Here is a 26,746-nt window from a genome sequence, read left to right on the forward strand (position 1 = left end):
GAAAATGGCGATCGGGGCTTTCTTGTGCAAAACCGCATCTAAATTGGCACGGACGCTTTTCCGCAAAAAGTGCTTTTGCGGAAAAGCGTCCGTGCCAATCTAGATGCTTTTTTCCGCAAATGCTTTTAACGGAAAAACTTTTCCGTTAAAAGCATTTGTGGAAAATCATGCCAGTCTAGACGTAGCCCAGTCAGGGGCTGGTTGGAAAACATGAAGGGAACAACCTAAGCTGAGGACTGAGAGTTCGGGCGGGGGGGGGGGGGGAGGGGGCAATGGATCCCCTAACCTCAGAGGTCTGCGGCATCCTGGCCTTGACTCCTGTACCCACATCACGTCTGTGCTGTGCTGTGCTGAATCCTGGAGAAGCAATAAACCCTCTCTATTCTACTGGCTGTTGGAGTCTGTTCTCGCTGCTACGGGGCTGCAGGGAACCCTGATGCGTCATCACACCTTCTCTTCTAACTGGTAAGTAATCTTAGCTCCTGTTTACTTACTCTTTAATATTTTTAAATCTCACACATTTGCATATCTTCAGTGAATGTCACGAAGGTGATGTTTATACTCTCAAATCCTTAGTGCAATCTGGAGTGATTGTTTTTCAGTAATGTATTTACTTCAAACATTTCTGGAAGAAATTATCTATCACATTCTCCTCTTCATAATTTAGACCATAAAACATTTTAAAACAACAATAATTGCAAGACTAAGTAGATTTATGCAGATAGTATCTCTTCTAAACATAGTGTTCCAAGTATCAAACATGTGTTAAAGCTCCAGAATTGACACCTCAAGATTTGGGTTTGGATAGATCTTGCTGTTGATTGTTCAAAATGTACAAAAATGGAAATGTGGCTGTAATTGGTATTTTGTTATATTTCACAATAATTAGGAACACTGTTTCTGTCAGTTAATTTCCAGGTTATCACCTGCAAAAAACCCCAAAGTAGCCTTTGTAATGGAATCATGGTTAAAGCTGCAACACGGCCCCCCCCCTTCTGAAATGGCACCCCTGTTTCTGGCAGTGCTTTTCAAATGTCAATAGGTACTGACAGATGGGTAAATAGATACCATGGGGATTTTGATGTGGCACTGAAAAAGTCAGTGAAAGTAAGTGGGTGCCAACCCAACTCTGTCAAGAGCTGACTGGGTGCTGCAAAAGCCAGCATGGAGTTATTTAAAGAGCTGGGGAGTACCCTGGTTGCAATAGGACAGTACCTGTAAGGTACTTTAAGTTACTTTTACTGTTGCTTAGGCACCCAACTATCTTTATAAATCTGGTCCTGTCACTGTGCTTACATGGTAAAGTTTTGCCAATCAAACCAGTATAGCTCTACTGATCTGAGTTCACTAATCTAACCCTCTATGGGGAATGTTTTATTAATTATGTATTATTATTATTATTATTATTTAACATAGCCCCCTTCCCAAAGGACACAAGCTAAAACCAGCCATCTTACACTTGAAGAGTCCACACGGGGAATTATGCTGGTATAACTATATTAAGTTAATTTTATCTCTTAGCTTGTACTAGTATAACATTTCTGGGCAGACAAGCAGGCAAGGTAAGTAGGCTCCGCCCCGTGCCTCAGCGGGACTCTGACCTGAGGCTGCCCTGCATTGCTCTTAGTGCCCTCGGGGGGTAGCCAGCTTGTCCGCGGGCGAACCTCTGCTTGGCCTGTCCTCGGAAAGGAGCCCGAGCCTCAGTTTCCCCACCTGCAGGTGGGGCATTAACTCCGGGCTGTAACGCCGCCTCCTAGTGCGTGTCAAGCAAGTGGGGCCGGGTCGCGAGCGGCGAGGGCTCCACGCAGGAAAGGGCGGCTGGGCTCAGCAGCAGCAGCAGCTCCCGCCTTAGCAGCAGCCCGGCGCATGTGCCTGGACGGCGGCGGCGCTCAAACCGGGACTCTCCGCGCTCCAGCCAGAGCCCGGTCAAGGAGGAGGGCGGCTTGCTGGAGTCTGCCGCTCAGCAGCGGTCCCTGCCCCGGTGCCTCCCTGGCAAGCCCGGCTCTTTCCTCCTTCGCCACCTGCCGCTCGGGTCAGAAGAGGTAGGTAGGGGTGGGTCGGTGTGTGGGGCGGGAAGTGTGTGTGTGTGTATATACACGTGTGTACGGACCGTACTTCGTTGCTGGATGGGCCGCTGTCTCTAGAGAATCCCCCCACCCCGGGTTGCTGGCCAACCCCACCGCAACTTCTTCAGCGGGTCGGTGGCTCAGCTAACCAGCCCCAGGTCCTGGCCGGGACGGTGGAACTCCCCGCGGCCACGCGAAGGTGGAGCGGATAGTCCCAGTGCCCAGGTCCCCTGAGGGAATCTCCGGTGCAGAGAGATGTAGTTACGTGTCCTCACCTGTGTGCCTGCCTCAGAACGGATTTGAAACAATCTGCTACTCATATAGCTAAGAGCCAGTGAGCAACCTTGTAGTGTGTAGGAGCCAGGGGGATCCCCCCTGCACCTCACTATCAGTTTCCTAATTACTCCTTTTGTAATTTCACATGCACTGGTTATTCATTTTTTTTCTAGCTAGCTACACTTTTTACCCTGCCTCTCTATTTAAAATTTTCGAGGCGGCTTACAATTAAAAAAAAAAAAAACCCACAGTAAATGTGTATATAATGTAAAATACTTTCTATATTTGATTGCATGATTGTTTGCCTGAATCTACCCTATGCAATTTAAAAGTCTCAGAAGAGTGGCTGTGTTAGTCTACAAAACCTTTTTTTTTAAAGGTCCTTTAGCACCTTAGAGACCAACCAAAAATATAAAAAACAGGACTATGTAGCAGTTAAAAGACTAACAAGGTGGTTAATTAGGTGATGAGCTTTCCTGGGCCAGACCCACTTCCTCAGATCAAATAGTGAAAGGAAAATTGGCACAACCATGTATTCTAAAGGATGCAATTAGAAAAAGGAACACATGAAAAGGACAAATCAATTTTCAGAACAGAAGGGGGATGAGGGGGGAGAGGTAAATGTCTATGAACTAATGATGTTAGAGGTGATAATTGGGGAAGCTATCTTTGTAATGGGTAAGATAATTAATGTCTTTGTTTAGACTGAGGTAAAGTGTTGAATTTAAGCATGAATGACAGTTCAGAGGATTCTCTTTCAAGTCTGGTGTTAAAAGGTCTTTGAAGCAGGATGCAGGTAATCAAGTCGTTGAGACAATGCACTTTCTGGTTGAAATGGCAAGACACTGTTTTTTCTTTAAAAGCGGTGAGGAGTCCTATGGCACCTTATGGACTAACTGAAGTGTTGGAGCACAAGCTTACGTGGGCAAAGACCAACTTCGTCAGATGCATGTAGTGGAAATTTCCAGAGGCAGGTATAAATATGCAGGCCAGAATCAGGCTGGAGATGACGAGGTGGATCCAATCAGGGAGGATGAGGCCTACTTCTAGTAGCTGATCTGGAGGCGTGACTACCAAGAGAGGAGAAGCTGCTTTTGTAGTTAGCAAGCCATTCACAGTCTTTGTTTAATCCAGAGTTGATTGTGTCAACACCTCCAGATCAGCTACTAGAAGTGGGCCTCATCCTCCGTGATTGGATCCACCTCGTCATCTTCAGCCTGATTCTGGCCTGCATATTTATACCTGCCTCTGGAAATTTCCACTACATGCATCTGATGAAGTGAGTCTTTGCCCACGTAAACTTATGCTCCAACACTTCGGTTAGTCTGTAAGGTGCAACAGAACTCCTTGCCGCTTTTGCAGATTCAGACTAACATGGCTACCCTTCTGATGTTTTTTCTTTGTGATCCTGTCTAATATCTGTTTTGTGGGCATTAATTCTTTGGCGAAGAATCACAGGCATTTACCTCCCCCCTTCTGTTCTGAAATTTGATTTGTCCTTTTCAGATGTGTTCATTTTTTTGGATTGTATCTTTTGGTATATATGGTTGTGCCAATTTTCTTCCACTATTTGATCTGAGGAAGAGGGTCTGGCCCATGAAAGCTCATCACCTAATAAACCATCTTGTTAGTCTTTTAAGTGCTACATAGTCCTGTTTTTTGTTTCAGCTACGCCAGACTAACACGGCTACATTTCTATCACTAACCAAAAATATAGATAGTATGATGAGCTTTTGTGGGCACAACCCACTTGTAACAGCTTGTAGCTCTGAGACCTCATTGTGACTGTCTTTGCTGATCCTTGACACATGGAAATGTCACTAAATCAAACTGACTCAAGGACGGGTAGGTAGTTTAATCAGGCCAGTTAATGCTATATGGGAAGGAATATAACATACTTATTTCTCCTTAATAATACCATTTTGAGAGCAGCAGGAATTCTTTAGTAAGACATTTGGATTGCAGGTTCCATATTCACCAGTTTAGGAATGCTAACATTCTCAACTGGATATTAGCCACTAGACACCGAATTGGTGTCAGTAAAGAGATATATATTCCTTTGCCTCATCTAGCATTCCTCTCACGTCAGCAGTTCACACAGAGCCATTGAGCACTTTTCCCTTTTCAGTCTTTAGAAACCAATGATCTAAAGGTATTCGGAAAAGTTCTTTCTGTGTTGTTTCACCAATCCAAAAAGATTGCTATTTATTTGTATTTTAGTAGTACCTAAGAGCCCAAGTCATAGATCAGAGTCCCACTGTGCTAGATGCTGTACAAACATTGAACCAAAAGACAGTCCCTTCCCCAAAGAGTTTATAGTATGACAGATGGAGTTAGATGGGGGAGTACAAGCAAATAATGAGACAATATTGATCAGCATGATCTGCAGAGGGCTCAGCTGGGGCACTGAGGGTATGTCTAGACTATAGGCTTTTTTCGACAGAGGCTTTGTCGAAAGATACTGTCAACAAAGCGTCTGTCGAAAAAGAGCGTTTAGACTATAGCCAGTTCTGTTGACAAAGCAAGCCACTTTTTCGACCAAGTCTAGACGCTCTCTTTTGAAAAAGCACAGTGTGGATATAATAGAGCCTTTTTTCAACAATAGGGCCTCTGTCGAAAAAAAGTGTTGTTCCTCATAGAATGAGGTTTACCACCATTGACAAAACTGCCACGTTCTGTTGACTTACTGTCGACAGAACTCGGCGGTAGTGTAGATGCTGGTATAGCTTTGTCAACAAAAGTCCACTTTTGTCGACAAAACCCTGTAGTCTAGACACACCCTGAAAGAATTGCTGGGCCCCTCAGCTAGGGATGTAAAATCCCATTTAATTATGTAACTGGTTAAACATTAGGTTTAACTGGTAAACCAGTTAAGCAGGATCCTGGGTGGCAGATGGCACGGTGGTTCAGGCAGGGTTGGAGCAGCAAACTGGTTAATTGTTCACATTTCTACCCTGGTGTTTGGGGTGTGTGTGTGTGTGGCTCCACGTGTCCGGAAGAGGCAGAGTTGGGGCAGCCAGCCCTTTGTGCCACCCAGACCATGTCCTTCTCCTGCCCACTGCCAGTCCTTAGTGCGCAACCTGGAGTGTGCCATCCAGGACTCCAGTAGTGATTTAAAGAGCCCATGTCTCTGGCTTCCACTGTGGCAGTTGGGAGACCTAGGCCCCTTTGAATTGCCAAGCTCTGGGGCCGTTGACCTCTTTGACCCTCCCATTGGCAGGCCTGAGCTCAGCGAATCAGCAGCATAACAGTTGTCAAGTTTTTTGTAGACTTCATGGAAGAAGAGAATTTTAAGGAGATATTTGAAGGAGGCTATTCTGGTGATTAAACAGAATAAAATAGGTATGGAAGGGAAGCATACATAGTAAACTAAGAATCCTGAATAGCCTGTAGTTTGGACTCTACAGCTGGAAACAAGTTTATAGGGAAGCTCTTGATAATATGTAAAGAATTAGTGAAATACTTTGTTGCTGCCATTTGTTAAATTTCATCTCCAGAGACTGATTTTGCTTTCAAACCGTAAATAATAACTCTTGCAGACTGTCACTTAAGCCAAAGATGGTCAAAACCATTGTTTGCTAGTTCACTTTTTTTCATCAAAAAACAACAAGGAGTCTGATGACACTTTAAAGACTAACAAATTTTACTGTATTATGACATAGGCTTTTATGAGTTGTGACTGACTTCAGATGCATGGAGGGAAAGAAAAAGAAATAGTACGGGTACAGAGATGGGAATGTTACATCAGAGCTAATTTAATTAGACATGTAAAAAGTTAATGGTTATCCAGTAAGCATTTACCTTACTGGAATTCTTACCGGGTAACTGGTCGGATGGCCAACTGCACCAGGCTGGAGCAGCTCTGGCTGAATCCAGCTGGTCACGTTGGGGTGGCTGGCAAGGCTGGGCCTGTGTTAGGCCCTTGGCCCAAGCTCTGCTGGAGCGACCCAGGTGGTCAGGCAGAACTCTGGCCCTGGCCATGCCAGAGTGGTCTGGATGGTCAGGAGTGACCTTGGCCGCATCATAAAAACATAAGAATGGCCATACTGTGTCAGACCAAAGGTCCATCTAACCCAGTATCCTGTACTGTATTTGTCTTGCAGTCTGCTTATTGACCACCCATGCACTATGATTTGTCACCACACACAACACGGAAGGCCTTACAGTCATTCTGAAGGAAATGGATGCTTCCTAACAAATGAGCCTGTAAACAACGAATTGTGTAATGAATTAGGGGAAGAAGCAATGCACTTAAACTGCAGCAAGGAGAGGTTTAGGTTGGACATTAGGTTGGATATTTCTAATGGTCAGGGTGGTTAAACCCTGGAATAAATTGCCTGGGGAGGTTGTGGAGTCTCCATCACTGGAGATATTTAAGAGCAGGTTAGATAGACATCTATCAGGTCTAGATCAGTGTTTCCCAAATAGTGCTCCGCGGAACCCTGGGGTTCCGCAAAGTGAAAGTAAGGATTCTGTGAGAATCTGATCACTCCCCCCCCCCCCACCCCCAAAAGCTGGTCTTAGGGGCAGGCCAGCATTTTGTTTGTTTGTTTGGGGTTTTTTTTTTTTTTGCTAGACAGTGTTCCTGGGTGGGTGGGTGGGTGGGTTTGTTTGTTTGTTTTGGTTGACCGGTTTCCCCCGGCAGGGGCCTGTACCCTTCCAGTTCTAGTAGTCTTAAGATTCTAAATGATGGTTGCAGCTGGTGCAAGATCATATAGCTGAAATATGGAAGGAAAAGATGAAACTAAACATTGCTAAAATGCAAAGGTTAACAGTGCCCAAGCCAAAAGAGATCTCAGCTGGCAAAAAAACCCCACCTCGAAACCAGTCTTGGTCAAAGCTTAAATGTAAAAATGAATAGCAGTTTAGAAATGTAAGCAACATACATGAGTCATTTCTTTATAACTTGCAATTTACACACATGGCCCCCAAAGCTCTTTGAAAATCTAAAATCATTTTAAAAACAAAAATATTCAAAACTTCCGCTAGTAAAACTTCAACTAGACAAGAAAGTTTAAAATATTTAGTCTCATAATAAACATAGCAAGGGACCTCAAATATATATAAATAAATCGTCTTTTTAAAAATTCCACTAAAAACCATTCAAATATTTTATTCAAAGTTGCAAAACTGACAGCTACTCTTTATCTGGCAGTGAGCATCTAGTGACAACAGCCTTAACTTTGTTAGTTAACTCTTCAAGTGAGCGGATGCTTTCACAAAGTTAAACTTTTTTTCCTTAAGTGATTAATATTAAACATTAAATAAGTGAAAATATAAAGAGAAACCCAAAATAAACACCCTAAATCCCTTTGTCAGTAATAAAGCAACTAAAACAATAAAAATTAACATCAAAATAAAATTTTTAAAATAATGACAGGTATTCCTATCATTCCCAGCTTCCCAGATTCAGCCGCTGCTGAAACTAACCAGCGGCTGACTCCAGGAAGTCCGAAGCAGAGCTGCTCTGCCCCGGATTCCTGGAATCAGCCCCTGATCAGTTTCAGCAGCGGCTGACTTGGGTACACCTGGGACCGAGCAGCTTGGGTGCTGCCGGGTTGGTCTGGCAGCGCCAAGGGTTGGCGCTACCAGACCAACCCGGCAGTCCTCCAGCTGCTCTGTCCCAGGCATCTGAATTGAGCCGCTGTTGAAACTGACCAGCGGCTGACTACAGGAAGCCTGGGGCAGAGCAACTCTGCCTCCGGCTTCCTGGAGTCAGCCGCTGATCAGTATCCGCAGCGGCTGACTTGGGGACACCCGGGGTAGAGCAGCTGTGATGCTGCCAGGTTGGTCCAGTACGCCACTCCTCGGCGCTGTGGGACCAACCCGGCAGCACTCCAGCTGCTCTGCCCCAGGCGTCCTGATTCAGCCGCTGCTGAAACTGACCAGCGGCTGACTCCAGGAAGCCCGGGGCAGAGCAGCTCTGCCTCTGGCTTCCTGGAGTCAGCCGCTTCCTGGAGTGGCGCTGCGGGACCAACCCAACAGCATCCCAGCTGCTCTGCCCCAGACGTCCCCAAGAGCAGCTGGGGTGCTTCCGGGTTGGCCTCACCGCGCAAGGAGTCGGCGCTACCGGACCATGCCGGGTTGGTCTCGCCGCGCTAAGGGTCGGCGCTACTGGACCAACCCGGCAGCACCCCAGCTGCTCTGCTGCAGGCATCCCAATTCAGCTACTGCTGAAACTGACCAGCAGCGGCTGAATCAGGGACGCCTGGGGCAGAGCCAGACTATCAGAAGGGGGGGCTATGAAGGTTCGGGGGTGGCATCCTTCCTCATAGCCCCCCCTTCCGATAGTCCGGCAAATCTGATAATCCGGCACCCCTTGGGTCCTAAAGGTGCCCTATTATTGGAAGTTTACTGTACTTAGCTTGGTGAATTTTCCTGTATTGTTCAGATATTGTACCTGATGTCTTTTTGACAGGAAACGTTCCCTCAGATTGTTCTGTTAATTTTTAAGAAAGGAATTAAAACCATTCTCAACATTACAACTTTGTCCTCTTCTTTGAAAGAAATCTTTTTTAAGACAAATTTAAATGGAAACAATTCTCTCACATGTTCCCTAATCATGATTCTGAAGGTGGTTACAGATAATTTGGTTCAGTTGCTACAATTTTCTAGAGTGTGGGGGAGAAACCCAAGAAAATCATTCAGATCTAGTAGAGAGAAGTTAAGGACCTGCATCTTGCCTGTGAATAGTAACTATTAGTCACAAGTCCAGATATTATGAAGCATTTTGCATTCCACTCTGTACCTTAACCTCTTCTGCCTGTTTCAAAGATAAATTTGAATCAAGAGTAGAAACTCTTAAAATGTGCTGCTAAAAAGGAAAAAAAACCCACAATACCAGAAACAAAACTACTAAAAAAATGGATGAGCAAGTGAAATTTAAATAGAATAGATATTAAATGGTGCTGCTGTTTCTATATCAGAAGTTCCATTCATCATGCAAGTGTAATTGGCCAAAAAAGTATAGGATTTAAAAGTCATACATTTTTAGATTTCAATTTCAAACCTTATGTAACTGTCCACATGTTGACTACCATTTTCAAAGGTTGTCTAAAAATTTTGCTTCTTAGCTGGTTAGGATGCCTGCTTCTAGGGAAAAAACTTTGGCTAGAAAATATTAGTAATGTAAACTCAAATAATTAAATAAACAAATCCTGCATTCATTTTTGTGCATAATCCCTGAGGGCACATCTCCACAGCAGCATTGTTTCAGAATAACTCACGTTATTCCGAAATAACATAGGGTGCATCTAACTACAAGCCTTTATTTCGAAAAAATGTCAAGCTGGAGGACTTCTTACTGACTCATGGTAACCCTGATTTCATGAGGAGTAAGGGAAGTCAAAGGAAAAGTGTTCTTTCTTCAACTTCCTGCTGTGTAGGTAGTGCCAAAAGCTGAGTTAAGCTATTTTGACTTAAGCTACGCAAATGACATAGCTGAAGTTGTGTAGCTTAATTTGACTTTAGCTCTGCTGCATAGATGTACCCTTTATAATCCAGATATTTATTTCAGGTTAAACAATGGGATCTTATTCATGTTACTTTTGGTTTTTAGCTCAGTGGTTCTCAACCATGGGTATGTGTACCCCAGGGGGTGAGCAGTGGTCTTCCAGGGGGTAAGTCAGCTCATCTAAATATTTGCCTATTTTTATAACAGGCAATATAAAAAGCATTAGCAATGTCAGTACAAACTAAAATGTCATACAGGCAATGAATGACTTTTATGCTGCTCTCTATACAGTGTCCTGAAATGTAAGTTCAGTATTTATATTCTATTTGATTTATTTTAGAATGGTATGGTAAAAAGGAAAATAAGCAATTTTTCAGTAACAGTGTGCTGTGACACTTTCGTATTTTAGTCTGATTTTGTAAATAAGTAATTTTTAAAGTTAGGTGAAACTTGGGGTATGCATGACACATCAGACTCCTGAAAGGGACATGGAAATCTGGAAAAGTTGAGAACCACTGTTTTAGCTAATTATTTGTTTGAGTGTAGGCAAGTTTCAAATTTCTTCTAGGACTAACTCAATATGCGTTACACAAGGAACAATAAGTACTCCCCATACTTAAGGAAATCAGGTGTTTCAATGCACATGCTGTGATTTTTACTTTTGGAAATAGGACATTTATGTAAGGCTACAAAGTGGAGTACAACCTTGAAACAGGTAGCAAACTTTGGGCCTGCACCCAAATAATGCCATTGAATTTCAGCGAATGGGATCAAACTCTCCATGACTATAGGTTGAACCTCTCTAGTGTGGCATTCTCTGGTCTGACAACATTCCTGCTCCAACATGATTTTAGTTAGCAGGATGACCACTGATTATGGGTGTGGCCAAGTTTCCTGTGGTCGCAAAAAGTTTGTCTACAGCCATCACCCTTGTTCTCAGTGTTCTGTGCTGTTCTTTAGCTCTAATGTACTCCTACATGTCTTCTACGAGCCCAGTAAGCAGTGGAAATGTTGGTAATGCTGCTAGATAGTATTGACCTCCTTGTGGTTTGGCAGCTTCTCTGGTTCAGCCCTGGTCAGGTCCTGAGGGTACCAGACTAGAGAGATTTCAACCTGTAGTAAGTAGCTCAGGAGCTGAAAAAGTCACAATAGTCCAGTTGCTAGGGAGGAGAATTTGGGTTAGGTATTGTCCTAAGTAAATAGATTTTTTACTTCTTTCATTATTTCTGGAATATTTAAAAAGAAAATACCCTCATTCTGTTCTCCCAAAGAAGAATCCAGTCTAGGTGGTAAGTAATACCGGCTCTCAAATGAAATGTTGGAAAATTAATTTATTTCTTTTTCTATGTATGTATGTGTGGGGGACAGGTGGGCTGGGGAGAAACAGTGAATCTTCATAATGGATCAGGAAAAGTGAATGAAAGAGTGGGAGAACATTTAAATCTAGTTGTATTATTTTATTTGTAATTTATTTTTAAAAGTGCTATTTTAACGATGCAAGACATGGCAGTTTTAATTCAAAATTGTAAATCTCAGTGGTAAGCTTATTCTTAAATTGCAAAAGGTTTAGTTAAGATGTCCCCAAACAAGCCTGAAATCAGAAGATTGCTTCTGTCAGAGCTGTCCATTGAGTCCTAAATTATACTGTGTTCCTTGGACATGTTACATGTTACATGTTCAGGCATGTGTATTCATGTGAGTTAGGGAGAGGGATGGACTAAAATTGCCTCATCTGGCGGTAGAGGTATGTAGTACTGTGATTGCTCTTCATTTTTTATTCTGATGAGTACACACAATTTTTACATTTGTGAAGTACACCAGTACAGTATTAGAACTGAAACTATTAGGTGCTGTGCTGATAACTCCTTGGCCCTCAATTAGTGCATAAACCAGTTAAAATAATGTATCCCTCTATCTAATTGGCACGTGAAATAAAATCAAATTGAATATTGGTGTGCTTCCTGATTTGACAACAAATTTTTGTATTTTTATCTGTAACTATAGATGTGTCCATACTAGGGGCTTGAGCTTATGGTCATTGAAGTCATTGGCAAAATTTCCATTGACATGACCGTATTTTAGCAAATATACCTTGCACCCAAATATAACCCGCACCCGAATATACCCCGCGGTTTTTGCTATTTCAGTAAAAAAAAATCTTGTATACCTCGCGCACGAGTATAACCCGCAGGGTATATAAGACTGTGCCGGGGGTATATTTAGGGTGCAGGGGTATATTACGGTGCGGGGGATCAGGCTCCCAGGCCGCAACCGAACAACGCAGGGAAACTTACAAGGGGCACAGCAGCCGGGAATGCTCTGGAGCCGGGGCAGAGGCATCCCCAGCAGAGGTGCAAGGCGGGAGGCTCCCAGCCCAGGCTTACAAAGGGAAGGAGTCTGGAGCAAGTTGCGGTCGCGGGGCTCAGCAGCCAGCAGCAGCGGTGGGAGTCTGCGGGCGGCCACGGCTCACAGGAGGGGGGTGCAGGCATGATGCTTGTTGCTCATTGCTCCTGGGCGATCCAGCCAGGCACCCTTCCCTGCCTGCAACCGCCGCACGCTGGACCCGCTGTGCGCTCGCTTGTTGCTTCCAGGCTGGCGCCTGCTCCATCACCCCGAACCATGCCCTGCTTGTTGCTTCTGGGCTGGGGCATGGTTCGGTGCGGCCCAGGAGCAGCAAGCGAGCACACAGCGGGTCCGGCAGGCAGCGGCGGCGGCGGCTGCTGGCAGGGGAGGGTGCCCGGCTGGATTGTGCAGGAGCAACAAGCAACAAGCACCATGCCTGGCCCTGCTCCTGTGAGCCGTGGCCACCTGCAGATTCCCGCCGCTGCTGCTGGCCACCAAGCAACTTGCTCTGGGCTCCTTTCCTTTGTCAGCCCAGGCTGGGTGCCTCCTGCCTTGCGCCTCTGCTGGGGATGTCTCTGCCCCGGCTCCAGAGAGTTCCCAGCTGCTGCGCCCCTTGTAAGTTTCCCCGCGTTGTTCAGTCGCGGGCTGGGAACCTAACCTCAGCCTGGCAAAGGTAGTGAAAGGGTGGGGGGGAGGGGCTTCTCTTCTATCGAGTAAAAAAAAACCCCTATATATCCCGCGCATGAGTATAGCCTACGCGGAGGGGGGGTGCGGGGTTTGTAAAAACGAATATGACCCGTGGGTTATATTCGCTAATAGACAGTAATGGTACAGTCATGATGGAAAGCCCTTACACCCAATAATTAAGGTTTGCAGGATCAAGTCTTTAGTTTGGATACATTCATAGCTAGAGTGAGCAACATTTTGTAATGTACAGTACTTAATCAGATATGCATCAAATTAGAAATTATATAGAACATCTAACATGAAATACAAATACTGTAAGGAAATGAGCCACCTCCAACTGATATGAATCTTCCCAGTAAAACTCTTGGATCGTGACTATGTACATTTAAATACACTTGGATAAAAAAGAATAACTTTCTGGTGGAAATCTCTTCTTCATTAGACATTTGTTATATTACTCGTGAACTTAGTAGTAGACCAATTTGTTGCGTATGTGATGAATCAGGTACACTTGTTTTTCTTCCAATACTCTGTCAGTTAAATTAAGAACACTTCACTTTTTTCAGAGAAGAAGATACAAGTCAGTCAAGAAAATGGCTTTTGGAAGTCTGATTATATTTTTAATGTTCCTCAGCAAAGCTACATTTGGTAAGCATAAATCAGTATAATATTGACAATAAAACATGGCATTATTTGGTATACTAATGGTATTTGGGCGATTTTCTTTTTTTAACCATTTTATTTTTTTGAAAAATGCAATTTTTAGTTGACTGACACTATTTGTGAATTTGGGTCAAATATGGCAAATAGATGCCCCAACATATTTTTATTGAAAAAGTCTAAATATTTTGTTTCAGAAATGTCAAAATGAAACATTTCAACTTTTTGTTTTTAAAAGACATTTTATTTAGAAATTTTAATAAACAAATCAATCAAAAAGGATTTGGATTTTTTTATTTCAGCTACAAAAGTGGAAGAATTTTCATTTTGAGTAGACTGGTTTGGCCACTGAACTGAAAAGTCAGTTATTTGTGCAGTCCTAGTCAGTAACTTATAATGCAGTGTGTTTCTGCTTCTACTTTCTTTTGCAGTATTGGAATCTACAGTACAGGCAGTCCCCGACTTACGAATGGGGCTTTTCTCGCCCTGGAGCTCATGGGCGGCGGGTCGCCACCCGTGTCCTCCGGGGCGAGAAAAGCTTCTCCCGGTCTCCCTGGTCTGCTGGGGGTGGGGGGTCCAGCAAAGCTGCTCGACCCCCCCAACAGACCAGGGACACCCGAGCAAAGCCGCAAACTGATCAGGCTGATTCCAGGAAGCTGGGGGCAGAGCAACTCTGCCTCCAGCTTCCTGTAGTCAGCCCCTGGTCAGTTTCAGTGGCAGCAGCTGAATCTGGAGCCAGTTCCGACTTACATACACATTCAACTTAAGAACAAACCTATAGTCCCTATCTTGTAAGTAACCCGGGGACTGCCTGTACATATCAGGAATTAAGTAGAATAATGGATAGTTGTTCTAATTAAATTCATAATGGGTCTAGACTAACCACTTTCAAAGCTTGGTAAAGCACAGATCCAATTCCAGACTTCACAGTTTTGATAGATCCATCTTTAAATAGCAAAGTTGTAAAAGGAGAGGAAAAGAGATGGTCTTAGAGATTAGGTTCTGACCTCCACCAAAAGTAGTAGCTTAGGTCCTGATCCAAGGTAGTTACAGTCATCAGAACATTTCCCATTGACTAAATGGGCTTTGGTTTAGAGCCTTGGTCTTTAAATAGCCCCACTAAAATTAAGCATCAAGATTCTACTCCACCTGAATACGTTCCTGAATAAGGATCGCAGAATTGGGCTGTGACAGGTATCAAGTGAGCTATAACTGAGCCAGGCACTCTGATCACTTACAAACCAATTAAATCCCCCCCAGCCCTCCTTTTGGATCTGTCTGTGACTAATTAGCAGATTCAAATGGGCAGAGGAGGACTAAAAGGATAATTAGTCCATTAACACAGGTAGTAGAAGAAAGGAAATGCAGCAAAGGGACAAATTAGTGGAGCTAGAACAGTCTATGGGTGAAGAGAGCTCTTCCCTGTCCTTGGCAGAGGAGAAACTGATGCTGTAAATGTTTTGATCAAATGTTTTGGGGGAAGAGCAACATAAACAAACTATAGGGTAGTGTTTAACAATAGAAAGTATCTGATTCCTTGATACAACCACATTCTTCAGTAGCTACTGGATCTCCTGAAAGAAAATCTGTTTAAAAAGAAACCAGGTAATTAGCACAGCAGACCTGTCAGGTATCATTAGAATCAGTTCAGTCTTATCTCAAAGTGGTGTCTTGCTTCTTAACCATTCTTTTTTCTATGAAGAAGAACTGTGCCCCTTGCATCGTTCCATTGATGTACTTGAAGGAGAATATTTTTTTCTTTGCTTCCCTGGATCAATACAAGAGATTTTCCCCAGTAAAACGTACACAGTGACCTGGTTCAAAGAAAGTAAAGGGAAGGTGAATTTGATCCAAGAAACACAGAGACTTGTTTTAAGTGGGAGACTTCTGGAGTTCTGGCCAATTGAACTTGGTGATCTGGGGAATTACACTTACAGACTCAGGTGAGTACATGCCTAGTGGATAAGACAGAGTCTTTGCAACTGTATAAAAATAATACCTGATCCACCACTACCCTAACCTTGTATAGTCATTGGCACCTATGCACAGGGTATGCTTAAAGCAACATTTATTCAAGTGACATTAAGGTACACAATCTATTATATATTCTGAAGAGTTTGTGGATTACTTTGTGCGAAATAAGGTCATACTTCACGATTAACTACAGATAAGAAATTTTGCATAAACAATCCTGCTACTTAAATTAGCTGAATGCACTACTTTTTACACTGGAATATGATGGGTGAAAGATTTAAATAATTATTTTAAATTTCATTGGAAAAAAGACATGACTATCATAATTAGAATTAATAAAAAATATTTGCTAACAAAATTAAAATTCAGTCGCCTGTTCAACTGACACTTTATTGCAAAGAAAATGTTTATTTTTACAAATCACAAAATAATTCAAATTAGCTATGGAAAGAGTAATGTAAGTTTTACTTGATAGGAGTTATCTTTTTCAGCATTCATTTTTGTTTTATTTACTTTTTTAAGAATGTATTTGCATATTACCTACTAAAATGGTAATGTTATAAACAATCAGAATTGATTGCTCAATATGATTGTCTAAAGATTTTTATGCACCAGCAATTTATTTCGATTTATTTTGATCTTTATTTCAACTAATACAGTTTAAAGTTCTTTGTTAATTATATATGGTAATTTTTCAATAAAATGAATAATGTTTGAAGTTGAAATCCTACAAGTTTAAAACTGTTCTTTTACTTCCCTTTTACAAACACGTTAATAAAAAATACCATTACATATATTTAATGTCTTGAACTTTCCTATAAGTGTAATCTGCGCAAAATGACTTTGGTTGGTTTACAACTAGTAGGTGAGGCCCATTGTTATTAACTACGCAGAGTGCTTATAAAGTTTAATATTAATTGCAAGTAAAGCAAACCTCTCAACATTTAAGCAAAACTTTTGTTAAAGAAGACTAGTGTTTTTTGTTCCTTCAAGACACTGCACATTGTGTATGTTTAGAAACAGATTAATAACATACTTCTTGTAATTGATATGGAAGAATTTATCTTACATTGAGTAATTCTGTGTGAGTGTTTCTGTTGAAATCAATGGGATTAAATTTATGTTAAGGTAATACACAAGATGAGTAACAATGGCATAATTAGGCTCTGGTTTCTATACAGAATTTTGCGTAATTGGAACTATTAAAAGCACAAATGTAATGGTTATATTTGATTTCTCACTGAGTATACTCTTTCACCTCAAAATAGCTTTTACAAAGCAGTGACTCAAATGGAGCAGTAAGACTGCTGCACTCTTAGTTGTAATATTGTTCAGTAACCCAGGAAGAAAGTTTAGTAATGGCTAAATCAGTTTTGAAAATTGGAAGATGTTTCAAGACACAGGCTAAAAATAATAATTTCTTTTTAATAGCGTAGTATTATGTCATCCAGGGGCTGTGCTTTTATTATGGAAAATTTGAATGGTCTTTTTAAAAATTACAGCTTAGATCTGTGACTGCAGAAGTATCGTAATAAAAAAATACAAAACTAAATACTCCGGTAATAAAAAGAGCCAGTATTTCATGGACTACAACTTTCTTAGGCCTAAGTTAGCAACAGAAAGTTCCATTATTTTTTGAAATAGCAAAACAACTAATGTAATTATTATGATTGTATTTGTTTTAACTTACATTTATTTTATTTAAATATAAACTTAAAATATAGAAATAATGTTCCGAATTTTGATGAAATAAAAATGGTTATTTATTAAAATAGTGGTTAAACATATTGACTTTTTCATGAAAAGTGAAAAATATTGATACCAACATTTTTTTTCCAAGATAATTCAGTATAGAAAAAGTAAATTTGGTTGAAAATTTGCAACCAGTCTATTGGACCATGGACTCAACGGCAGAGTTTTGGGAGGATAGGAGGGCGGGCAGCAGCTGTACACACTAAGGATGTTAAAGACTAGTCAACTATCTGATAAGCATATAGTTTTTTGACTAGTCAATCGGCACTTCTGCATTCCTCCTTCGAAATGTACAAGATCGCCTGCTGGGGCTCTTGTATATTTCAAAGGAGGAATGCAAAACTTCACGTACAGCCCAGGGCCAGCAGGAAGCCCTGCTTACTCTGGACTGCACGCAGGTGCTTGCTTTAAAGAGTAAGCAGGGCTTCCTGCTGGCCCTGGGCTGTACGTGAAGTTTTGCATTCCTCCTTGAAATATACAAGAGCCCCAGCAGGAAATTCCATCGACTAGTCAGTTAATCACATTTTAACATCCTTAGTGCACACCTGGGTGCTGCTTGCTTTTCTTCCTCTTCCCCGGACTATCAGGGAGAGAGGAAAAAGTACTTGGATTCTGTGCATGCCTCTTACTCCTGGCTGGTGAAGGGAAGGGGAAGAAGAGTAACGGAATACAAGTATTTTCCCCTTGCTCCTTGATAGTCTGGGGAATGGGAAGAAAAGCAAGCAGCGTCCAGGTGTGAACAGCTGCTGATCCCCCTACCCTCCCAAAACTCTGCCCCCTGCTCTCCTGAAACTCCGCCCTTGCATGTACAAAAAGAAATAGGTGAATTTGATTGAATTACTTATTCATGATGTATTCTTTACTCAGCTGTTTTGACCATGAAAAAAAATAGAAGTTCCTTAAAGAAAGCAGAAATAAACCAATGAAACATTTTCATGACAAATCACTGTGCTCTGCGGGGGGGAAAACAAACAATCACAAAATCAAACAAACCAAGCTCCCCCCACACAATAAATACAAAGAGGGAAGATTTGTTTGAGTCCATTTACCAGTTTAGCACAGAATTGACCACAGTTAGCACCATTTCTTGTCATGAATGTTTTTGATATATTTTTCAGGAGGAGTTGATTAAAATCTTTCACACATCTTTGTTGTTTGTATGGTTTTACACAACACATATCTTAAGTTCCTGTGGTTAACTGGAAATCAGGTCAATAAGCTCTTCCATAGCGGTTGAGTGATTTTTTTTGTATCTAGGTCAGTGGTCTCCAACCTTTTTACACCCAAGGTCTACCGCCCCGCCCTCTCTATTCTCCTCCTCTCCATCACTTGCTATCCCCAATCCTTATACTGCTGCTTTTTTTTAAAGGTTTTTCAACATTTGGAAGTGGTGCTCAGCCAGGGTGCACCACGCTCCACGTGGGCTGGTGCAGAGAAGAAGCTGCCTGGTCAGCTGGCTGTGGCCTTCAGGCCGGAAGAGGCTGAACCGTGCTCCAGCTGATTGGGCGGCTTCCCCTCTGCACCTGCCCACAGCTGGAGCTAAATGCAGCCTCCCTGGGCTGAGCACAGGGCAGCCGGGCTGGAGGGAAGATAAGTGGATACCTGGCCAGCTGGCCATGGTGCTCAGCCAGGGTGCACCAAGCTCCACATGGGCAGGTGCAGAGGAGAAGCCGCCGATCAGCTGGAGCACGGTTCAGCCTCCTCCGGCCTGAAGGCCACAGTCAGTTGGCTGGGGTGTTTCAGTCCTCCCGGTCTCCCAGCTCCCACCATTCCTTGCAGCTACTCACCTGTGTTGTTGCTTGGTGAGTAGCTGCTCCTCAAATGAGGAAATCTAATGTAAATGTACTGGGCAGGCACGCAGTTCAGAGAGGGCTTGAGCTACTCTTAGAGCCCCTGAGATCTACCAGTAGATCGCGATCTACTGGTTGGTGACCACGGATCTAGGTGATATGTAAGTAACTGAAAAGATTAGAGGTAGAAGTCAGTGGCAATCAAATGACACACTTTACGGTTCTGACCCTGCAAATAGTTATGCATTTATTTAGCTTTCATAGTGCGGGCCCTGCTGAAGTCAATGGGTCTACTCCCATGTTTGAAGCTAAATACATGCTTACGTGATTTGGGAACAGAACACTGAGCATTAAAATGGTAATACTAAATCAAAATCTGATCTTGATGGTGAAATAGCTGAGGGATGATTTGTAATATAATTTGTATTCAGTATTTTTTCGGGGGGGAAGTGAAAACTTAATTGCAGCTTTATGCATTTTCAGTCTCCAAGGTGCTTTGCTAAGGCTGGCTACATGTTTTGAATGTTAATGATTTCAAGTCCTGCCTCGCCCTGGTCGGGTTGGGATGGGACGGATGACAAAAAGCTGGTCGGCCCCAGGGCAGGAGGGATAAGGGGCGCCCTGACTGTCCCCGCCATGTCCTGGGGCCCCAACTGTCCCTGGGAACCCTGGGAGTGGAAGCAACAGGGCTGGGGGAGGAGGGAGTAGGGTTGTCATTGTGGCAGATGGAGTTCTGGGAGGAGGCACTTTTTAGATACAAAGCCAGGCGTTTCATCATCAGAGCTGTCAGGTAGGCAAATATGGTCTCCTGCTGTCTCACCTGCTGCTTCCTGGTGGCTCTTCTTTCCTGGCATTCAGCTATTCAGTCCAGGCACTCAGCCCGCATTTCCTTTATGAGGGAATTCATGCAGTCTGTCTGTTCCCTGAAGATCTTCTCCCTTGTACATTTCGCCTGCAGGTCTGAGCCAGGTGGGTAAATGCTATAAGAGGGGGATTATGCAGTGCGCTGGCTGCAGTCTCAGTTGTAATGGAAAGTTACAAGGGCACATATTACAGGAGATACATTGTGTTTAAAATTGATCCTAATCTGTTAGCCTACACCGAAGTTCTCTGTAAAGACAATGGAGATGTGTTCTGTGCAAGGCTAAAGGTTTGTTTTAAAGGGAATACTTTACAGGAAGGGTACAGGGTTCTCAGGAGAGCATTGGGACACCTTTGGTTTAGAGGCAGGCAGGCATGGTAAGGGGCCAGCCAGGGCAGGAACCTGCAGGTGAGAGGTGATGGTGGCAGAAGGCAGCTTTCTGCTGTGTCCTGCACACATCAGGAGGGGGTCCCAGCCTATCAGAGCCTGGAGGTGGGAGGGGGTTGTGTATCTGGCACAAGCAGCTTGCTGTGGAGAGTGCCTGAAGGACGGCGGGATGTGTGTCCTACACTCGTGGCCTCCTGAGGAGAGTGCTAATGGGTTCCCCTCCTCATTCATCTAGGTTGCTATGAGAAAGAGCCGTCTTCTCTGAATCACACCAAGTGATTGGGAGTGGATGCTGACTGAATGTGGCCATAAACTGGACCTTATGTTGCAATGCTTTGTGGTTTAATGATGCCAGATCACTTCCTTGTGGCTTGGCATGAGAGGGTGTCCTACCATGGAGAACGGAATAAGGCAGGACTCCCCAAAAAGCTTGTGAGAAGGATCAAAAAGTTCCTATCTGAGAGCTTCATGGAGATGTGCCGGCAAAACTCCTGCTCCATCTGCAGACACATTAACAAGCTATTCCGTGTCCCCTGATACTGTGGAGACAGGCAGTGCACTGCACATAACCTGCTTGTAGTAAGAAAAATAGTGAACTCCCCAGAATTTCCTTCCCCGGGGTTGGTGCTTGACTGGGAGACATCCTGGGAGGGAGGGGTCTGGCTCCAGCATCATGAACAGCTCTTGGCTCTCGAGACTCGTTGGTTGCCCATGGTCCTCTTCCTTCCCCTCTGCCACCACACTGTCCTCCATGCTGATGCCAGGCATGTCTTGGCTGAATTCCATGGACACAATGGGGAAGCTGGCAGTCCTTCCTCTTCCCCCTTCCCCCCCAATCACATCCAGTTGCCCTTAGAAGTGGCATCTGTGAGGTATTGCGCCAGACCATCCACTCCCCTCCTTTGCCTTGTGGTAGAACTGCCTCAGCTCTGATTTTGATTTGGCACTACCAGGCATCCCTGGAATAACATTTAGCTACCAGGCAGCTTGTGATCTTTGCATAAACATCCATATACCTCTTGCTAGTTCATAGCTTAGAGAGAATGGATTTGTCTCTCCGTGCCTTGATGAGGTCTAAGGTCTCCTGGAAATTCTACGCTGGCACTCTTCTGCACTCCTGCAGATTGGAGCCTGTCAGAACAGAAGTATTCAAATTTGTCACTGTGTTTGCATTGGTCGAAGTCACGTCCACTTGTGGCATGCTGTGCTGCTTGCTTTGAGATATGTTCGCAATGCTAGCCACGTGGCAAATGCAATTCTAATTTTTTCTGAGCTTTTTCTGCTTATCTGGAGAGCAGCTGAGGCACAAGTTCAGGCCATAGTGGTCAGAGTGGGGAACTGCGGGAGGCTTCCTGGAGGCCAATAACCCTCAGGACCTGACTGGTGCCAAACCAGTGAATTTGCTGACCCATGGGAGGTCAGTATTGTCTAGCAGCATTACCAACACTTCCACTGCTTACTAGGCTCGTAGAAGACATATGGGGTAAATTAGAGCTAAATAACATCATAGAATTCTGTGGAGCCAGGATTGGTAGCTCTAAACAAACTTTCTGAGACCACAGGAAACTTGCCCACACCCATGGTAAGTACACATCTGACTAACTAAAATCATGCCAGACTCACAGATGTTGCTGGATCAAAGAGTGACAGACTAGAGAGGTTCAACCTGTATTTAACTATCGTACTATAGTAATTAAATGTGTCTTTGGGGTACAGTAGACTTCTGATAATCTGGCATCTTTTGGACCTACGTGGTGCTGGATTATAAGATTTGCCGGAGAATCGGCAGGCTTTTTAATCAGCTGGTCAGGAGCGCTTGGCATTTTGATACCGGAGTACCAGGAGTGCCAAACAGTTGGATGCCGGACTATCGGAGTTTTACTGTAATATGTAGCTATGAAATAAAGTGTCCATGCTCAGTAATAATGTATGCTTCTCCACGAAGCCCTCAGGATTCACAAACTATTTTTAAAATTGTTATAGCAAGCCTCAGTGAACTAGATGAATAAGTCTGTAAAACCACTAACTGGTCATTTGAAGCTACTTACGTGTCATTATGCTAATTTGTACGCATATTTGCTCCCATATATTGTTTTATTATAAATAATTATTAAACTGATTGAAGATTCTCTTTTGGTATGCCTGTCTGTTCCTTATTCTGGGATTTTACTGAAAATAACACGTAATTTATGTGGGGGAAGTAATGAAAAGGAAGTAAAAGAAAATGGGTCAATATAGATTTTTTTTTTTTTAAATTATTTTAATTTGTTGTGTAATTAGCTAACCTACGTGACACTTTTTTCCTTTTATTTCATAGCAATGGAACATATAATGTCACATCACAAAAGTGGTCTCTGAATGTACTCAAAAGAAGTAAAGACAGTTGTTTTAACACAAATCATTCATCCATGCAAGTTAATGATGCTGGAAGAAGTTGTACATTGAAATGCAGTGCTGTGCCCCACAGTAAAAATGTCACCATAATATGGTACAAGGTAATTAACAAGCAAACAACCCATCATCACACATCATCAAGGGACTTACTTGATTTGCTTATATACTAGTTGGCACTTGGAAGTTTTGGTGTTTCAGATTATTTAGCATTAAGAGATGAAAAATAAATTCCATTCTTTAAAGTGAATCATAACCCTATTCTTTACTACAAATACTACCAAATCAGAGGATCTGATTACAACACAGTGGCATTTGTAATGAACTGTGTTCCATAACTGGGTTAAAGCCTTGGACAGAATACTTTCATCCTCCTGTTGCTTACGATGCTGGATAGCCCTCTATTCCTTCACTGATTTATAGGGATGCCATTTATCCACTCCCATCAGTTGGGATCAGAGATGACTCGTGGTCATATAGGGGCAGAGGAGCTGTCATGCTTGATCAGATCAGTAGTCGGTCCTGTCCGGTGTCCTGTCTCTTGCCAGTGGTCAGTGTCAGTTGCTTCAGAGGAAAGTGCAAGAAGTCCTGGAGTAGTCAGTTGTTTGTTAACCTGGTCCAGGGAATGTTTCCTACTGACCCACAATGGTTAGAGATTGGAGTGTGCACTAAAGCATAAGGGTTTGTATCTCTTTCCAAAGTCTTATTTGTTTTTTATTACCCATATAAATGTCCCATTCTTTTTTGACCCCAGCTAAGTTCTTGGCCTCTATGGTAACTTGTGACGATGAGTCCAGCAGTATACATTGTGTGAAAAGTATTTCCTTTTATCAGTTTTATATTCGCTGCCTTCATCATTCATTGAATGTCTCTCTCTTCTGTAATGAGAGAGGTGAATAGCAGTGCGTATCTGACAGCTTTATACCATTCGTAAATTTCTAGTATAATTTGGGAATGGTGTTCTATCAAACAAGTTATTTTGTTGAAATTCCTCACAATTTAAATATCTTTTTAATCAAAGACATTATTTAAATGGGTAACAATTTTGAAAATAATGATAAAGGGATTATTTTGAATCCTGGAAAAAGATTCTGAAATGTTGAATCCTCGCCCCGCCCTGCCCTCCATCCCCCCACCATCTTTTTTTAAACACACAAATACATTCTCTTTCTCTCTCAAAGCACGTGCGCGCACACACCCAAATTATGTCTGTGGAACACCAGCGGTCCACAAGCTTTTCAGGTGGTCTGAAGATTGTTCCCTGTAAGGTGTGCACGGACTAGATACCTAATTAGAGTCTCACAGGCATGGCTCCACTTATTAGGTGCCTGTATCCTCACATCTATACTGTGTCACTTAACATCAGTAAGGTGAGGTAGTGGCTTTTGGAGAGAGAGAGGTGATGGGACAAATAGGAGGGGGAGCAGTGTAGGGGAAAGAGAGATGGAGGGAATTTGGGACATGCAGGGCTGAGGCAGCCAGAGAAATAGGTGACTTTACCCAGCTACAGGGCTGCAGCTTCTGGGGGAGAGAGCCCGCCTTCCCAGCTTCAGCAGTGTGGGCTGCTATGGGAGGCAAGAAACTTGTATTGATATTAAAATATGAGTTGTGTGATTTTTTTTTTGAGAATAAAAAACCCTTTATTATTATTAAGAGGTTTTTTTATATAGCATTTTTTATCCAAAGTGCTTTATGATAGTTAGCTAATGGTATTAACAACATTTGGGAAGAGCATTAAGTTGTCCATCAAGATCCCTCAGCAATTTTCAAGTAGTCTCCTCCCCTCCCCCCCCTCCAAAAAAAGTTTGAGAACCATGCAATGGGGAGAGCATTCTCTTCAACTAATGAATTGGCTAAGCTTCTGGAGGAGCCTAGCCAAATTTTTGAAAAATGGATGCTTAAAATTCAGTTCCTCAATATATATTTAGATACCTTGAATAAATGTCCTGAATTTCAAAAGTACAGAGCAGACATTTGGGCAGGGGAGGGTGACACTCAATGAGTGACTTCACTTGAGAAGTGCTGGGTACTGAAGATTTTTTGAAAATGAGGCCTCTTGTTTAGGTGTCCAATTTGAGATAATTTTTTTAAATCTTGACTCCAGTTTTCCAACATTGGAGTAGCTAAATTGAATACTCAGTTGGGAACTTAATTTAGGTGATTAGCTTTGTTTACACCATTTCTCCTTATTTGTCTCTTATATTGTCATTTGGATGTCCAAAGACTGCATTTGGGTGCCCATGTTTGAAAGTTGGACCCAAGCTTTTTAGACATTTTGGAGTATACCTCCCCAGAAGGCTTCATTTTAAAATATTTATTTTCTCATTGCAAGCTTCAGAATGTATTCTTAGCATGAAACAAAATATTTAAATGTTCTTTATTGATACAGAACTGTAACATTTATGACTCTGCAAACAAGGAGGAACTGATTTTTTTAAACTTAACAGTTGAAGACTCTGGGAATTACACATGTGTGGTTTCACTTAGTTATGCAAGAAGGGCATTCAACGTCACAAGTACAACAGAGCTGATGGTGGCAGACGGTAAGATTGTTTCCTGGGGAGTCTGAAGACCATGTAATTATATGATTAAGGTGCACTTCCTGTGCAAAGTCCAGTTTCTCAGGTTTTGTGAAGAGAGATAATGGCCTACATTCTTCCAACTTTAGATAGCATTAGGTCATGCAGTTAATTGCATATTGTGATTAGTTGATATAAGCATGCTGTCTATTTTACAATTCAACATAAAAATTATGCAGCTGTACTATGGAATAGAGAGAAATGAAGTAAAATCCTGAAATATGCATGAGTTCAGAAAAGAGTGAACTTGAAAAATATTATCCTAGTTCTTGTTATACTATGACACCAACTACCCCAGGGATGGACCTGGCTCCCGCATTTAGAAAGCAGGTATGGAGGTGAGGTGGGTTCTCTAGTGAACTCAATCCCTGCCCACTCGGGTAGTGGCTAGGCAGCCAACACTGGCTGCCCCCAGGATGGAGGTGGGTTAGGGTTACATCGCCACATATCTATCTTCCTCCGGAGAAAGCAAAAACAATTTAAAAAGCAAAAAGAGATGCAGAAAAAAAAATCTACTGGTTTTATTTAGTCTTATGTGAATGTTCTGATTTCTTCCCACCCTTCCTCTTCAGTTCTATTAAATTTAGCAAAGATTTAGTAAGTAATGCAAACATTTGGGCCACAATGGTTCACAGCCACTCTGGAAGAGCGTAACAAGTAGGGTTCCACAGGGATCGGTTTTGGGACTGGTTTTGTTCAATATTTTCATCAATGATTTTAGATAATGGCATAGAGAGTACACTTATAAAGTTTGCAGATTATACCAAGTTGGAATGGGTTTCAAGTGCTTTGTACGATAGGGTCATAATTCAAAATGATCTGGACAAACTGGAGAAATGGTCTAAGGTAAATAGGATGAAGTTCAATAAGGACAAATGCAAAGTACTCCACTTAGGGAGGAACAATCAGTCTCACACACTTCTCTAAAGGAGTACTGCAAAGAGGGATCTAGGAGTCATAGTGCACCACAAGCTAAATATAGAGTCAACAGTGTGACACTGGCAAGCAAAAAAAAAAAAAAAAGCAAATACGAATCTGGGATGCATTAACAGGAGTGTAGTGAGCAAGACACGAGAAGTAATTCTCCCCCCCCCTCCATTTTTGCGCTGATTAGGCCTCAGCTTGAGTATTATGGCAAATTCTGGGCACCACAGTTTAGAAAAAAATGTGGAGAAATTGGAGCGAGTCCAGAGAAGAGCCAACAAAAATGATTAAAGATCTAGAAAACATGACCTATGAGGGAAGAATGACAGAATTGAGTTTTAGTCTAGGAAAGAGAAGACTGAGAGGGGGCATGATAGCAGCTTTCAAATACTTAAAAGAGAGTTACAAGGAGGAGAGAGAGAGAAATTATTTTCCTTAACGTCTGATAGGACAAGAAGTAACAGGCTTAAATTACAGCAAGGGAGATTTAGGTTGGACATTAGGAAAAACTCTCAGGGTGCTTAAGCACTGGAATAAATTGCCTAGGGAGGTTGTAGAATCTCCATCACTGGAGATATTTAAGAGCAGATTGGATAAACATC

General features: G+C 42.6%; 1 protein-coding gene across 7 annotated transcripts in view; it reads left to right on the plus strand.

Moving 5' to 3' along the window:
* The first annotated feature begins 246 nt into the window (after positions 1–246).
* The window catches only part of IL18R1 (interleukin 18 receptor 1), a 45,732-nt gene continuing 19,232 nt past the window's right edge, over positions 247–26,746 (plus strand). The window contains exons 1-6 of one of the 7 annotated variants that reach the window (XM_075917380.1): positions 247–465; positions 9,901–9,961; positions 13,392–13,473; positions 15,188–15,428; positions 22,568–22,745; positions 25,031–25,184. In XM_075917380.1, the coding sequence (XP_075773495.1) occupies positions 13,419–13,473; positions 15,188–15,428; positions 22,568–22,745; positions 25,031–25,184 (628 nt within the window). In that variant the 5' untranslated portion in view covers positions 247–465; positions 9,901–9,961; positions 13,392–13,418. Of the gene's footprint in view, positions 2,043–3,366; positions 3,622–8,255; positions 9,962–13,391; positions 13,474–15,187; positions 15,429–22,567; positions 22,746–25,030; positions 25,185–26,746 lie in introns of those variants that run through there. The other 6 variants (XM_075917388.1, XM_075917377.1, XM_075917386.1 and 3 more) reach the window with 6 other exon arrangements.

The sequence above is a fragment of the Pelodiscus sinensis genome, chromosome 1 (assembly GCF_049634645.1).
Source record: "Pelodiscus sinensis isolate JC-2024 chromosome 1, ASM4963464v1, whole genome shotgun sequence".
NCBI classification, from domain to species: domain Eukaryota; kingdom Metazoa; phylum Chordata; order Testudines; family Trionychidae; genus Pelodiscus; species Pelodiscus sinensis.